Source organism: Hemicordylus capensis, chromosome 5 (genome assembly GCF_027244095.1).
Source record: "Hemicordylus capensis ecotype Gifberg chromosome 5, rHemCap1.1.pri, whole genome shotgun sequence".
In the NCBI taxonomy this organism is placed as follows: Eukaryota; Metazoa; Chordata; class Lepidosauria; order Squamata; family Cordylidae; genus Hemicordylus; species Hemicordylus capensis.
Genome location: NC_069661.1, coordinates 212,474,420 through 212,490,669, shown reverse-complemented (window position 1 = coordinate 212,490,669; position 16,250 = coordinate 212,474,420). Strand labels below are relative to the sequence as shown.

General features: G+C 42.2%; 1 protein-coding gene across 6 annotated transcripts in view; it reads right to left on the bottom strand.

Moving 5' to 3' along the window:
- Positions 1 to 805: 805 nt before the first annotated feature.
- LUC7L2 (LUC7 like 2, pre-mRNA splicing factor) overlaps positions 806 to 16,250 on the bottom strand; it is a 46,630-nt gene continuing 31,185 nt past the window's right edge. For 5 of the 6 annotated variants that reach the window (XM_053252131.1, XM_053252130.1, XM_053252132.1 and 2 more), the window contains 5 exons: positions 15,148 to 15,324; positions 7,909 to 8,000; positions 7,283 to 7,312; positions 6,311 to 6,505; positions 806 to 1,755 (listed from right to left, as the gene is read on the bottom strand). In XM_053252131.1, coding sequence (XP_053108106.1) covers positions 1,557 to 1,755; positions 6,311 to 6,505; positions 7,283 to 7,312; positions 7,909 to 8,000; positions 15,148 to 15,324 — 693 coding nt within the window. In that variant the 3' untranslated portion in view covers positions 806 to 1,556. Of the gene's footprint in view, positions 1,756 to 6,306; positions 6,506 to 7,282; positions 7,313 to 7,908; positions 8,001 to 15,147; positions 15,325 to 16,250 lie in introns of those variants that run through there. The other variant, XM_053252133.1, reaches the window with a different exon arrangement.

Here is a 16,250-nt window from a genome sequence, read left to right as displayed (position 1 = left end):
GCAGTAGTGCACACTCAAGAGTCATGAAACATAGATCTTGTCTTACCTATTATTAAGAGAGTTGAGTATGTATTCTTGTCTTGTAAATGTAAAATGCAATACCTACAGGGATTCTCGTAAAAAGGAGATCATGCAAGACTGAAGTCAGCTCACCACTGTTTTGCAATTACTGTTGTACTTGTCAAAGAGGTTTTGCTAAAAAGAAAGCAGGGTGGGGTGGGGGAGATTATGATTTCCAGCCAGATTTCACGAATGTGAGCAAAGGTGAGAGAGAAAGGAATGGAGTCAGTTGGCAGAAGTCTCATTAGTATACTCTAAGTTAGCTCTGAGGAAGTAATACTTCAATATTTACACAGGCTTGAATTACACTGATTTTGCAAATAATCTGATGGAAGCACAGCTCCAGTTCAAGTTCTGATATTGTGCTGGTGTGTGAATACAAAATACAAGAAAGCATTATAGGTGCAGTCCCAAGTTTGTTTACCCAATTTTATCTTTGGAGGTGCACACTTCCCAGCTCCCTCTAAGCAGAAATAGCCCTGTGTAAATATCTCAATGAAAGTTCTCAAATATTACAGCTACCCCAAAAGTTAGGATATGTTCCTCATAGTATGAACTGTTTATCTTTCATACAGGGAACATCTTTAGTAAAATGGTGAACCTCAAACACAAGTGTTACCATCCAACTGAAAAATTTATTTATCACCATACAGCTTGCAGACAACTGACCTGGTAGAGAGCACAGACATTAGCGACATGCAGTTTAGTTGTGAAAGAGTGGGGAACACAGCTATTTCACCAGACAAAATGGTTAATTTTTTGTTTATTTTAATTTTTTTACAATTAAGGATGTGCAGGTAACACCCCACAAGAAAAAGCAGAAAAAAGACTCATGGAAAAAAGTATACTGAACACATACCAATCAAATGGTACAGAGATATGGGACTGGCTTTGATTTCAAAGTTTCAGTAGAAATTAAAGAATGAAATTCAATTTCCAAGTCTAAATAGGCACTGTTAAAAAAACCCTGCTTTCTCCAGCACACGTCCCCAATCTAAACATACTGCCAAACATCTTAGGCTCTCGAGACACAACTGCGAACACAATCTTATAGTGATAATAAAAGCTTGGGACCCATCCCACCCACCCTCTTTAAAAACCACTCAGTGCTGCTGTTTGGACTGGAGCAAAATTAGAGGATTTTAAAAAGGTTTGAAAGCATTCAAGGCAAAGAGCACAATATAGTTTGTTCACTATAACTTGTATTGAAAAAGGAGGATAAACATTGAGATCTACATCCTGGTACATAAAACTGTTTTTCTTGGAGATCTTTGAAAATAATGTTTTATAAGTTTGGGGGGGGGAGGACACAGCCTTAGTTATCAATTGAAAGGGGTCAATTCAGACTTCATTATAACCATTTTTATACACTGTACATCTACCCTAGTTGGATCAGTGTGTGGAACTGCTCACTGGTGTCCCTTTGAAAAACTGTAAACTAAACCACAGTATGCAACTCCATAGGAAGCTAAAGGATCAAGTGAATGTACAGCCAGTTATATTTCCCCTGCTTCACGCTCTTCTGAGCTTCTCCTGTCTTCTGATCGGCCATTAGCACTTTCATAGGAACGCTTCCTGTCTTTGCTTTCTCGGTCTCTAGGCGATTTTTCTCTGGGGCTCCTATCTTTGTCATGTGATGTTCTGTTGCGGTCTCTTGATCGTTCTTTATCTCTGGAAGATCTTTCTTTTGAGGATCTGAAAAAAATCAACATAAGAATGTAAGAATAGCCCTGATGGATCAGGTCCAAGGCCTATCTAATCCAGCATCCCGTTTCACACAGTGACCCACCAGATGCCTCTGGGAAGCCCACAGGCAAAAGAGCTGAGGGCATGACCTCTCTCCTGCTGTTGCTCCCCTTCAACTGGTATTTAGGGGCATCTTGCCTATAGCCCTCAGACTGGTAGCCATTGATAGGCTTGTCTTTCATAAATTTATCTAAGCCCTTCTCTTAAAGCCATCTAGGCTGGTTGCTGTCACCACATCCTATGGCAGAGAATTCCATAGGTTAATTATGAAGGAGTACTTCATTTTGTCAGTCCTAAATTCCTTGGCAATCAGTTTCATGGGACGACCCCGGTTGTAGTGTTACACGAGAGGGAGAAAAATTTCTCTCCACATCATGCATAATTTTATAGACCTCTATCATGTCACCCCTCAGTTGTCTTTTGTTCTAAACTAAAAAGCCTCAGGTGTTGAAGCCTTACCTCATAAGTAAGGTGCTCTAGGCCTCTGATCATTTTGGTTAGCCCCTGCTAACTGGGCAAAAAAGGCACCATTTTAACATGTTGATTCTCTATTTAGCAGGGGGAGACAAACTGGCCTTATCCACCCCCAGCATAGTACCCCCAGTGACTGCTGCTGGTGTCTATCATGTTTCTTTTTAGATTGTGAGCCCTTTAGGGACAGGGATCCATTTAATTCATTTATTACTGCTCTATGTAGTAGTAGTAATAATAATAATAATAATAATTCGATTTCTATACCGCCCTTCCAAAAATGGCTCAGGGCAGTTTACACAGAGAAATAAATAAATAAGATGGATCCCTGTCCCCAAAGGGCTCACAATCTAAAAGAAACATAAGATAAACACCAGCAACAGTCACTGGAAGTACTGTGCTGGGGGGTGGACAGGGCCAGTTACTCTCCCCCTGCTAAATAAAGAGAATCACCACAGTAAAAGGTGCCTCTTTGCCAAGTTAACTGTTGCCAAGTTAACAGTTTAACATGTAAACTGTTTTGGAAACTTTTGTTGAAAAGCAGTATATAAGTATTTGTGGTGGTGGTTGGTTGCCTTCTTCTGCACCTTCTACAGTTGTATAATGTCATTTTTGAGGTATGGTGACCAGAACTGTACATAGTACTCCAAATGTGCCCACACCATAGATTTGTAGAAGGACATTATATTAGCAGATTTATTTTCAATCCCCTCCCTAATGATTCCAAGCATGGAATTGGCCTTTTTTCACAGCACATTGTGTCAGCACTTTCAATAAGCTGTCCACCAAAAACCCAAGATCTATTTGAAATATAGATTGATATATTTGAAAGTCTACACTACCTTACCTAGTTTTTGTTTGTTTGCTTATGCATCTTAGCTAAAGCCCACCTTACCAGGATATCATAAAGCATAGGCCAGATTCACACATAATGTGGAAGCTACTTGAAATGTTGGTAACCAACTTGTCCATGACCATCTGATCCACACCAAGACAGGAACCCAAGGTTAACGTGGGGCTTCAAGCCTAAGTTTTCAAGATTGTAAGTTGGCTTGTAAAACTGCTGTTCTCCCTGAGGGTGTACACTAAGTCTGAATCCACGCTTTTCATGAACCTCTGGTTTGTTCCAGGCGAGCCAGCCAACAGTTGCAATCAGGACCAATAGTTGTGAGGGAGATGATGTAATGAAGTCTTGCAAGTCAAAGGGCAGTGCAAGGCAGGCTGGGATAGCAGCCAGCGTCTTGCCGATGGCCTAGATAGGGGGATACCTCTGCCTCAACATGGCTACTTGCAACATACCAAGTTAGGCCATTGCCTGCAGTGCCAGCTTCAGGTTCCCTCCATATCTTGGGCTGGGGGAACCTCAGGTTCCATGTCAAAAATTAGAATAATTTATGAGGCTTACTCTTGAAAGCAGAATAAAGCCTTTTGAGACTTGTCCCAGAAGACTGTTTACATACAGTTTCAGAATTATGGGTATACTTTTCCTCTTCTCTCCATTTCATAGCCTAACAAAATCTATTATAAAACATATAATACATAGGCATGGTAAAAAGCTTGTATTTCAAAATCATACATTTAAAAGATTTGCATCTGAATAAATGAATAAATTTGAGTGTGGCTCCTTTAAATCGGACAAATACAATGTCTAAGAAATTCTCCCCAGGTCTGAAAAAGCAGTAAGAATAGAACCAACCCACAAAACTTCAGCTTACACAAAGGCAATCTCAATCAGTCCATCCTGCTTTCAGTAGATGTTCTGGGCCATCCGGCCTGATGTTGACAGTTAAGCGGCTTGCACTTCTAACTACCCCTCCCAATCTAATATCAGCCAGCTCATATTTTCCAAAACGGAGTCCATGTCCTTTCACTTAGTTCAGCCAATATTATCAATTAAAAATACAGGCCTTTGTTTGGACTCTCCTCAGTCTCTTCATAAAGGTCAAGCTCCATTTTCTATCATAATGCAGCTCCTTGGCTTATCGACTGAAGGTTACTTGGGAAAGAGTAGGCTGGTTCTTATGACTGAAAACTGGGTAGGACAAGCATCCTACCCAGCTCTGGGAGCTGTACATGCTCCCGATTTTTCACTGTGTGTGAGCAAATGCTTAAGCAGGAGGAGGGGGAAGTGATCCATTGTGATACAGGATATGGGTAGGATGGCTTTTTCTCCTACTTGTTAGAATGCTGGATAGGACAGCAACATCTTACCTAGCTCCCCTCTCACAACCTCATCTAGTTGCCTGATCACAATGATTGAAACCCAGGAGTATGCATAGCTCCCAAAGCTGATTAAGACAAGTGTCCTACCCAGTTTTCAATCATGTAAACTGCCTTCATATGTATGGTCAAAGGTGATTTCCCATCCAAAATGATTCCACTGTTGCTCAAAGCCAGGGTTCAAGGCAAGCAGGATGCCATCCTTTCTGAAACATGGAGCCAACGTCACATCCGCATTATGTATTAACCTGGTCATAGAGAGACACTTGCATTTCCAGAGCCAGAATTGAGAACATGGGCTTTTATTGAGCCAAATTAAACTTAGGGCAAACAGATTATTACATATACTGCTGTAGTGTACTTTCTATATAACACAAGCCAGAATAATTACTGGGCAACTGTTGGAAGAGTAGTTATGATTGTATTTGCATGTACACACACATTCACGGAGGAAAATGCCTTAAAGAGAAGTCAGAACAATGTACTCCTCAGCTAACTTGTTAGTGTGTGAAGAGTTTATGCAGTACACAGGTTTCCTGCCTCCAATGCGGAGATATTTTTCTTCTATAGTGCTATTCAATGTACATGATGCTTCAGCAAAGATAGGTCTATACTGCTTCAGCTTCTTTGCTCTTACATTGTGATAACCTATGGCTATAAGTAAACTTGGGTGGCATATTTCTGCCCCAAGGAACTTAACCTAAAACTTGACAAGTGGATCAGCAAAATTTGAGACGGCATTTGAAGAAGAGGTAGGTGGCACTATATTCTCATCTGATTAGAAGAGTAAATATTCTTTGCAGCCAAATTTTGAACAGAGGTGAAAGGACTGAGGATACACAGAGACCAAAAAGAAGAACCTTGCAGTAGTCAAGGCAGAAGACAACCGGGACATGAACCAGAGTTTTAGCCAAGGAAACCATGAAGGAGTAACACGTTGTATATGAAAAATGTTTACAATGTTGTATATGGAGAAGAAAAATGATCTGATGACAAAATGAATATTAGCGGAGTATGGCAAAGGAGAGGGAGAAATTTAGATAATGCCAGTACTTCAAATCTGGTCAACAGGTGGATGGCTATATTGATAAAATACCAGAGGTTTGATGAAGTCACCAAGGACAGCATATATACAGAAGATTAGGGGGCCCCAAGAAATATAGCCACTGTTACACTACCAAGCTTACTGAATAGTGAATATAGCAATGTAACTGACATTACAATTTCTAAATATTTTGAAGACTTTAATAAGTCCCCTTAACAATTCAGGTATTTCTACTAATTCAGCTTTATCTACTAAGGAGTTTAGAAAGAATGTGTCATGGAAGGATCACCTCAGTGATACAGACCAAATACATGCTGAATAAAACGGATATGAGCATATCCAAACTGGGCTCAGTGTGACAGAGAGGAATCATATAAACCTACTGGCTAATTCAAAGTTGGGAATATTTCCTCAACACACTAAAACAGAAATAAAACCAAAAGGCACACCAGAGATTCTACCAAGCTTAATTTTTTGGGGAAGTTTAATCTCTATATAAAGTGAAAATACTCAGGATTACCATAATGTCACTAATTTTGGAAAGAACTGAACACATATTGATCCCAATATCAGGATAGCAGAATTATAACTGAATGGGTCTAGTGCAGATTTTCCACATGTGCCTATGACAAAGCACTTGCACCTCCTTTGACATGACAGCTGTCAAAGACACAGGGATGGATTTGGGTACCATCTATGTTTCCACACAACTAGTGGCAAGATTAGAGATGTATGGGTGTGAACTACTTCAACTGAACCAATCTTTACCTTTTTTTAGAACTGCGTTCTCTACTCCTGTCCCTGGAGCTATGCCTGCTCCTCTGGTGGCTGCGGCTCCTGCTGCGACTGGTGGAACGAGACCTGTGTCGGTGACGTTTCTCACGGGATCTGGAGCGAGTTCTTTTCTTTCGTTCGCGTGAGGAGGAACGAGATCTATGTCTACGCTGATCTCGAGATCTAGATCTGAAATAAGAGGAGACTGTAGATGAGAAAAAAATCTCAATGATTCCATTTACAAAACCTACTGAGTCTATCCTGTGTGAAGATTCTTTTATTGGATCAATTTCTGTTGCCAAGAGTTTGTAAATTTTAGCAGAATTCTGAGGCAAGTAAGTAGTTCTGTAGCTTCCCACCTAAAAAATCTTAATAGTGACTGGTTAAGAATAGCTGAAAGTGATAATTTCCTATATTGTGCGCTGCTGGCAAGGCAACAGGACTCTATACCAATGTCAGGACAGATCATGTATGAGTTCAGGATCAGTTGACCTAAGCAATCATAAAACTGAAGTTCAGAGTTTAAACAAACATTTTGCTAATCTAAAGATAGCCACCAACTCAATGTTTCTTTTGTCTGAAGCCTCAAGTGACAGTCTGCTGCTCAGCACCCCAATTATAAAAGTCTAGAGCCACAGTGAGTCCTGTAGTACCCAAGGCTACCCCTCAAGCTCAAGCTCTCATTTTTTGTCATGACAACGCCACACCTAATGGGATAAACCAAGCTATCTCTGATCTCAGCAGAAATAAAAACATGCCTAAGGATTCCAATTTTGGAACAAGTAGACATACACAAAATTATACACACACAGGTAATTGTCAAGCTGTCTGCTAGAGTGAAATATTGGAAGCTCCTCTGTTTTGCAGGTAATCAGGATTGTGCCTCTCATCTCCAGGAAAAGGAAATGTTTGACAGACAAAAGGTTTCAATATTAGCATCTGCAAGAAAAAAAGCTAGTATCCTACCTTTTAGGGTTTTTACTGTGGGATCGAGATCTGAAAACAAGCATAAAAATACAATAAATGTTTATGCTGAAAAGGCAACTTGCATTGCATACTAACTGGAAGAGGACATCATGAAAGCAATGAAACTTGCACACAAATGCACAGCTGATGTTGAGTAGCAGCATAAAATCCAGGTCAAATTGAGATATTGTACCAAAAAAGGACTACTGCTTCCTACCTGCTTTGTTTTTAATTGTTAATGAAAAACACAAGTGTAGTACTTCAAAGCACATATATACCTTATCCAGCAAATGTTATTAATTGTTTGCTAACCACATGGCTCTGTGTTTGCCAGGAGTAGACACCAACTTGATGGCACAACCTTTCCTTTCTGAACATGAAGGAAGAGGAGTAACTGTGAGATGCATCAAGCATATTTAATGTTACAACATTATTTTCATCTTTCAAGCACTGAAGCTGTGTCAGCTTTGATTTTTGAATTTTCCCCCCTATCAGCAGTTTTGAAGGAGACCACTTTTAAACTATGCAGAAAATTTACAGAATAGAGTAAGGATTTCTGTTTTTGAAAAGGTAGAGATGCAAATATGCATTGTCATACTAGTTGACAATTAAAAGCTGATTTCTACCTCCTTAGTTTCTCCTTTTCTTCCCTTTCCCTTTCTTCTCTTCGCTTTAGACGCTCCTGATTTCGTTTCTCCTGCTTATCAGCCACAATTCTCTGAAAAACAAGTTCTCAATAAGTGAGTTTTTTAAAAAACAAAACAGAAAGATGGGATAGAAATATTTGAAATAAAAATTAAATAAGATCCTCAGAAGATACTTAATGAACAAAACCAAGTATTTAGAAATTTATGTTTGGTTCTGTTCCCATTTCCGGATCCACACAAATCATTTCTCTAATGTAGCGATATTTTATTACTCACTAAGGAAGATACAGTATAAATAACCTTTGCTCTAATTTGAAAGGGGTTAGTAAGACAAATGCACTCTTCAGAGAGATGGTCTCCAGAGATCCTCAACGTTGGGCCCCCAGATGTTCTTGGACTTCAACTCCCATAATCCCCAGGCCCAGTGGCCTTTGGCTGGGGATTATGGGAGTTGAAGTCCAGGAACATCTGGGGGCCCAACGTTGAGGATCCCTGGTTAAACAGTGGATTGATTTCTAAAGGGTTATTTCCATACAATTCCTACCATGTTCTGTTCCCTTGGTTTATGTAGGGGGGAAATGGCAAAAAGGTGTGTGTGTGTTTAAATACGCATATCCATGGGTTGGGGTGGCCAGAAATGACCTCGGAGATCATTTCTGGCTGCCATTTGAGTATGGGAGTCTTCATGGCTCATTTTTTTTAAAAAAATGGCAACCACCTCACAATATTCTGCCAAATTCTGGTGAGTTTTCAACTCGTGGGGGGCATTTATTGGGCTCCCGAGAGCCAATGGAGCATGGTAGGGCACTTTATTTGGCGATTTTTGGGCAATTTTTCAAGTCCAGGAACCTATCCCCGCCCCCATCCGCCAGAATGTTGTCCATGACTTCGATGTGAAGAGTAATAGGGTAGACGTGATAGGCAATGCTCCAGTCCCAAAGTTGTAGGGCTACACTCTACAGCGACTTAGAGACTGTCTCACCTTGATGGTTCAGGTAGGCTATAGCTATTGAGTAGGGATGTGCAAAAAATTTCGGGCAATTTTGGGTGATTTGGGGCCGAACCAAATCACCCCCAATGTCCCCCGATATTTTTCGGGCTCGAGCCAAATCACCCGAATTTCGCGGCCGAAAAATTCGGGTGATTCGGTTCATGGTTGCTTTGGGGGGATTTTTTGAAGTTTTAGTGACTTTGGGGCAGTACGGGGGCATAGCATGGGATCTGGGCAAAAAGAGTGGGGTGGGGTGGTAGTGCCTAATGGGTGCAGGCTACCACCCCAATTTCAGGGGGATTGGGCAAAGGGGTGATTTTTTGGGAATTTCTGAAGTTTTCATGTCTTTTGGGCAGAAAGTGGGGACTGGGGCAGAATAGTGGGGTGGGGTGGTAGTGCCTAATGGGTGGAGGCTACCACCCCAATTTCAGGGGGATTGGGCAAAGGGCTGATTTTTTGAGAATTTTTGAAGTTTTAGTGACTTTGGGGCAGTTTGGGGGCAGAAAGTGGATCTGCCCCAAAAGAGTGGGGTGGGGTGGTAGTGCCTAATGGGTGGAGGCTACCACCCCAATTTCAGGGGGATTGGGCAGAGGGCTGATTTTTTGGGAATATTTGAAGTTTTGGTGTCTTTGGGGCAGATTGGGGGCAGAAAGTGGATCTGCCCCAAAGGAGTGGGGTGGGCTGGTAGATAGTGCCTAATGGGTGGAGGCTACCACCCGTCCCCAATTTCAGAGTGATTGGGCAGAGGGGTGAATTTTGGTGAATTCTGAGGTTTGTCTTCATAAGGTGAAGTGTGCTAAATTGATTACTTCCTCATATTCATAGTAATTGAGAGTGTGAAAAAGTGAAAGTCCCAAAAACTTCTGAGGTGTGAATTCTCATTCTATCATAGCAAATGAGATTTTTTTCGATTAGACAACTCTCATGACCCCACTTTCATGATAGACACAGGAGAGCATGAAGGTTGCTTGCGGTTGGAGTCTCCAGTGTAAAGCACAAAGGATCACACTGGGAATTAAGAGATACTTATATCCCAAAACATGCCTTGGGGGCACCATTCTACTGTCATACTTTGCTGAGTAGCAGAGGCCAGGTGGGCTTGTTCGGAATGCATTGTTACTGATCATCCTTCCAGGGTAGGACAGTGTGAATAGCCTATTGTATGTAAGGCTGATTGAGATGAAAATAAGAGTCTGCAAGTGCGTTAAAGAATAGCCTGTGCTGGGAAGGGCTTCCCAATAATTATATCAAAAGTTTTGATAGGCATACTTCCAGAGTTACATCACTGACTCATCTCTTTTTGTGAAGGAGGGCTGTTGCTGCCCTTATCTACTTTCCCTTGCTCAGCATAATGGTTTCATTAATTAGCAAGTTGTGTTATCTCTCTTGCAAGAGGAAAAGGGAGTCTCAGAGTTCACTCTAAGTCTAAAATGGCCTCAGATGCCAGACAACTCTGGAGTTCTGAAGTCTGCTTAGCTGGGGACCCCATCTAGGAGGAGGAGGAGATGGATCTAATCCCCACGTCAAATTGCATTGTTTACTGCTAAATCTAGGGGCGATCAGCCAATCACCAACTAAGTGACTTGTCCCCATATGTAGCATAAAAATGGGACCTTACATTGCGGTGCAGCACTTGAGCATAGCAAAGTGCAATCTCCAAGCCTGGAGAAGCAGCTGCAAACAGGGAGGCTTCTGGGAGCCAGGTAGAATAAGCTCAGATGGTAACAGAGGTAAGCTCTTTTTGTACTGGAGTCTAAAGACCAGCCCGATGAACTGAATATGCCTTTGAGGTGTCAAGGTCGACTTCTTTAAAGTTCACTGACATGCCTAAGTCTGCCAGCAGATTCAGTGTGAACTGAACCTGGGGGACTAAGGTCTCCTTGTTGTCCAATGTGATCAGCCAGTAGTCCAAGTAAAGGTAGATGGAAACCCCCCGCATCCGGAGATGTACAATGATGGCACTCACACACTTAGGGAACACACAAGGGGCTGTGGAGAGGCCAAAGGGAAGGACTTCGTATTGGTAACTCTACTAACCTAGAGGGAAGCAGAGGCATTTCTTATGGGCAGGACATGTTCCCACATGAAAATATACATCTTTGAGATCCAGAGTCACAAACTATTTGTGCCCCATGAGCAAAGGGAGAATGGTTTGTATTCCTGGTTTCACATGTTTGTTCAGGTTGCAAAGGTCTATGATGGGTCGAAGGCCTCCATCCTGTTTTGGCACCTGGAAATACCTCAAATATCAGTCCGTCACCCCATCTTCGGGAGGAACAGGCTCTATCACACCTTTCTCTAGCAGGGAACATACCTCTTCTGCTAAGATAAGAGTTGAGTGGGTGTATGTGGGGCGGCATCTGATGTTATATGATGCCAAACACTGGAGAAAGGGGTGAGACAAATCAAAGGAGGTCTAAGTATTTCCAGTGCCAGCAAGTCAAACAGACTGCTTGCATTGGTCCTGGAGTTTTGCTTTCTGTTGCAGACAGTTGCATGGATTGTATTGGCACATGGGCACGTACTTGAAAATTTGTTGTCTTTGCTTTCAGATTGCTTATATTGAAATTTCTGTCTCCCAAAGGATTAGTAATGTTGAGAGTATGAGGAGGGTTGAGAAGTGGTGGTAAAAGTCTGCACCGTGTAATGGGACTTTTTCTTCTCTCTATGGTCTCATGCATTTGTGAGCTGAAAAGCCCATCTCCCTCAAAAGGTAAATTCTCTATTTTATTATTAAACAACAACAACATCCAAGTCAAGGCAGAAAGGCGGTATAAAAATGTAGTAGTAGTTATTATCATTATCAACAACAACAACAACAACTACTACTACTACTACTACATTTTTATACTGCCTTTCTGCCTTGACAAAGGCACCCAAAGCAGTTTACAATATTAAAAGACACAAATAACAGATTAATAAAATGTTGTCTCAGGCTGTTGGTCTTTTCAGGAGCTGAGGACAAGAGCTCCCTGGCCTTTTGTCTTTCATAACACCTTGCACAGAGGTGGACTTCAGCCAAGCATGTCAACAAAGAGTCACTGAGCTTGGCAGTGCTGAGATGCTGTCTTGTAATATCTGCCGACTTGGACAGAGCAGCTTGTCTTTAATGTGTTTAGGGACATCCTTCAAGTCCTGTTTCAGATTGTCCCAAACAATAATGAAACTTGGGCCATGCAAGTGATATAATTTGAGATCCTCAAAGCCAAGAAAGAGGAGGAATATAACCTCTGTCCATCACATCAAGTTTTCTGCCCTCCTTATCTACTGGTGTGGAGTGAGCCCTACCAGACTTACTGCTAAGAGCACAGTCCACCACCAGATAGCTTGGGGGGAGGCTGTTTAAAAAGGAAAGGGCAAGAGTCCTCTTGGATGTGATAAAGGCTCTCAAGTCTTTTGGAGGTGGTAGTGGAGGCAGCAGGTGCATCCCAACAGACCTTAGCTGAATTAGATAGAACTGGCAGCATGGGCAAGGCGCCGGGCTGGGGCAGTTGAATATGCAATGAAATCAAAAAGCAGATCTTTAAACTCTGGTGTTGGTGTTTTTAGTTCCAGTCCCAGAGCCCTCATCATTAGTGACCTGAACATGGTAGGAGTGCGTCTCTTCTCCATAGGCGAGCTCAAAGGCGGACTGGCGATAGTCTCATCACGGGACAGATCCAAAGGATTTTCAGTTTGGACTGCAACCCCTTCAGAGAACAGGCTAGAAGCTTACTCCTCCTTAGAAAAGTCATCATGCTCCGGGGACTCTACAGGAGCTGCAGGTGAATCAATGATCTCCACATCAGGATCTTCCCCGTGGGGGCAGGTTCATCATGCCCACAGGCACCATAAATGTTTTAGGGCACATAAAAAGGAGAGGCTTGAGCTGATGAAGAAACAGGATCCTGATCCCTGGTAGGAGGGGACTCAAGAGTACCCCTCAGTTTCATCATTGTCCATAGCCTGTACTCTTGGAAATCATAAGGCAGAGCCAGCGAGGGCATATAATATGGGTCTTGATACCTACAAAAGTCACATACATATCCAGGGTCCAAACACCCAGCAGAATTCCAATGGTGCATGGGGATGAGACATGGATGCATAATGAGGCACAGAATGGTGAAAATTTTCTTTCCATGTTGTGGGAGAACAGAGTGGAGTCACCCTGGCCAATGAAGCAGGCAGTGTCTTGGGGACTGGTAAAGATTCAGTATAATCTCTGTCAAGACTGTGAAGATGGAAATATTTGAAAGTGGATCCCAATGGAGTACTAGTCGAAAAACCCAGGAGGAATTTCAGATTACGGTCCCTGGACTTCACCCAACATCAGAGAAAGCCCCCTGGACAACTGGTGTTCTTGGTCAGGGGAATCACAAAAAGAATGTGCCAGGGACGAAGCCAGAGAGAAATCAATCATAATCGGTGAAGGAACTCTAGGCACCAGGGTCAGTGGAGTGACCCGCAACATGGTTAATATTGGAGCAGAAGACACGACCAAGGTAGCCTGAGAAGAAATAATCAGTGGTAAAGTTGATGTCAAAGATTGTCGAACGTAGAATCGAAGATGGTGGAGCAATGGTCAAAGTCGGTAACGATGTCGGCGAAATCCTCTATGTCGACACAGGTAAAGAAGAGAGCAAAGACAACATGAAGGACCCTTGCACAATGGACAGCAAAGGGGTATGAGGTGACAACATTGATGTCAATGAAGTAGACAGCTTTGGTCTCGATGCCGAGGAAACAGAAGGTGGCAAAGAAGTCTTGCAACGCTTGGGGCTCGACGATCCTGGAGACCCAGAACAGTCAAATTTGTGCTTTTTGTGGCGGCAACATTGAGAGAACTCCCACAGACACTGGCTTTTTGAAAGCTAAATCCCCATGATCCTTATGAGAAGCAGCTTGAGGGGAAGATGAGGATGTCAAGGTCAAAGTTGTTTTTGAGCCCGACTGGTGATGCATAGAAAAAGCTTTTGGTCCTGATCAGTGGATGTCAGTTGTCGTTGACACCATCGATGTTGATGGTATTGGATTGTTCAGCATCAGTGTTGGAGGTTGAAGTATGGTCTTGCTAACACCTGCTAACAAAGTTCTTGGCAATTTTTAGTTTGGCGAGAAAAGGCCAGGCAGATTTTACAGGCCTTCACATTGTGCCTGTCACCCAAACAAATCAAACATTGATTGTGTTTATCTGACAAGGGTAAAGTACACCTGCAAAAGGTATACTTTTTGAAAGTTTTCCCAACATCCATTAGAGCGATAAGGGGCTATGTGAAAGAGTAAGCCAAGGAAACAGACCATGGTTGAAGCCGAAATAAATAAGCCAGAGAGAGCAGCAGAAGAGTATGCCGAAAATCACTGGATAAACAAGGCAGAAGGTTTAACTAGAAGAATAAACCAAAAAAGACAGTCCAAAGTCAAGGCAAAAAATGATAAGAGAAAAACTGAGCAACATGGAGAGCAGAGCAAATCCTTCCTGATGTGAGCAGCGTGATGGCTGAGAAGGAACTGAGGAGAATGGTATACGCCACGTACATGATTCGGTAGAGCCAAAGAACACGTCAAAGAGCTTGGAATTTTTCTGCAAGGGACTACTGCACAGGCACAGAACCCAAGCTGTGAGAGAACATGGATTACCTCAAAATATCTACCACCTGAAGCCTAATTCATATACATTGGCTTGGCTCGATGGGTTTGAAATGACCTGGCCTGGTTCCAACAGAGCCTGCTCAGAACTCTACTGGAAAATGGGGATCCGGTGAAGATTCCCCTTTACCAGAAAGTGTGTGTGTGTGGGGTGGTGGCAGGGAGCTTCCCTAAAGACAGAGCGGATGGGCAGTAAGAAAAGTACTTATGTGCTGCTGTCAGCTACCATTGGGAGGTGGCCGGAGCTAACACAGACACCTTTTGGGAGGCCATACCACAGTGAGGGGACGATCACTGGGAATATCACACAACAAATTTAGCATGAGAATTCATGATCCTGAATTCACATGTTGCATTCATGCCTTGAGTTGGTGTTTTTTTTTTTAAACCCATTTGCCAAATTTGAGTTCCTAGGCACTCTGAAAGACTAGTGCATAAACATCGTTATTCGCTCCTTTGTAATGTGACCCCCTCAATCCCAACTATAGTACTATCATATTCAAGCATGGTAGTATAACTAATGAAAATCTTTTAAAAATCAGTCCAACTAGAAATTCGTGCTAGCTGGACTCCTGTAGCCTGAAGGGAAAATACATATTTACCCGAAGCTCTTCAAGTTTCTCTCTTATTTCGATAAAACCCAAGTGCAGTTTTCCTCCAAAGTGATCTGCAAGCCGCCTGTCATTATCATGTAGACCAAGATAAGCCGAGCATACTTCACACACACGGAGCTTCTGCTGCTGGAAGCTTGAAGCAGGCATGGAATTCCTGTACACTTCCTGGAAGACACACCCCAATACATTCTCCTTATATGCTTGCACATACATCCATAACAGGTACAGAACATTCTTTATTAGCTAGAACAATTTTAACAGCAGGGGATTAAGTTTAGCTTTCTCCATGCATAACCTCCAGGCTACAATTTCAAGTCCTCTGCTCCTCCCCCAATGCTGCTTTAGCTTTGAAAACCTCTGTGCTTTTGTTTTTTACTGGCTGTACACTATATAAATATATTTATGCAGTGTACAACCACATTTCTTATGTAAAATTAACTTAAGGAGATGGCTGTTAATGGCCATTACTTCTAACTGGTTTGCCAGGATCCAATTAGATTGGTTTGCTTAGGAAAGTGGAACTAGCTGATCACCTACTCCCTGCATTATACCCCTTGGTCTGGGGGAGGGAGATGCAAGGAAGTCACCATATATGAGAGAGAGAGAGAGAGAGAGAGAGAGAGAGAGAGAGAGAGAGAGAGAGAGAGAGAGAGAGAGAGAGAGAATGTATATAGAGGTATGTACACACGCACACACGCGTAAAGTCTGCACGTGAACCTTATTGGACCAAATAAGATAGTATCATTTGATTAGTGTACAGTGTATTATGACAATGAACATCTTCATATATGATAGATGCTCTAGCAGATAATTTTCAGGTGTGCACCATGGGTTGATTGGTTCATGCACCAAAACCTGTACTTCCCCTCACATTCTGTGACATTTAAAGGTTTAGAAAATGCAGACTTAACATACATTCCATCCCCCACAGAGAACAACCACCTCAAAAGCAAGATTTATGGAAAAGCATGCAGGCAGCAGCATTATATTTTAATGTATTTCACATCTTTTTCATAATGTTTATGTCCACCAGTGACTTCTAGCCATCTTCCACCTTTAATGCTCCAAACACTAATATAGCCATGCACAAC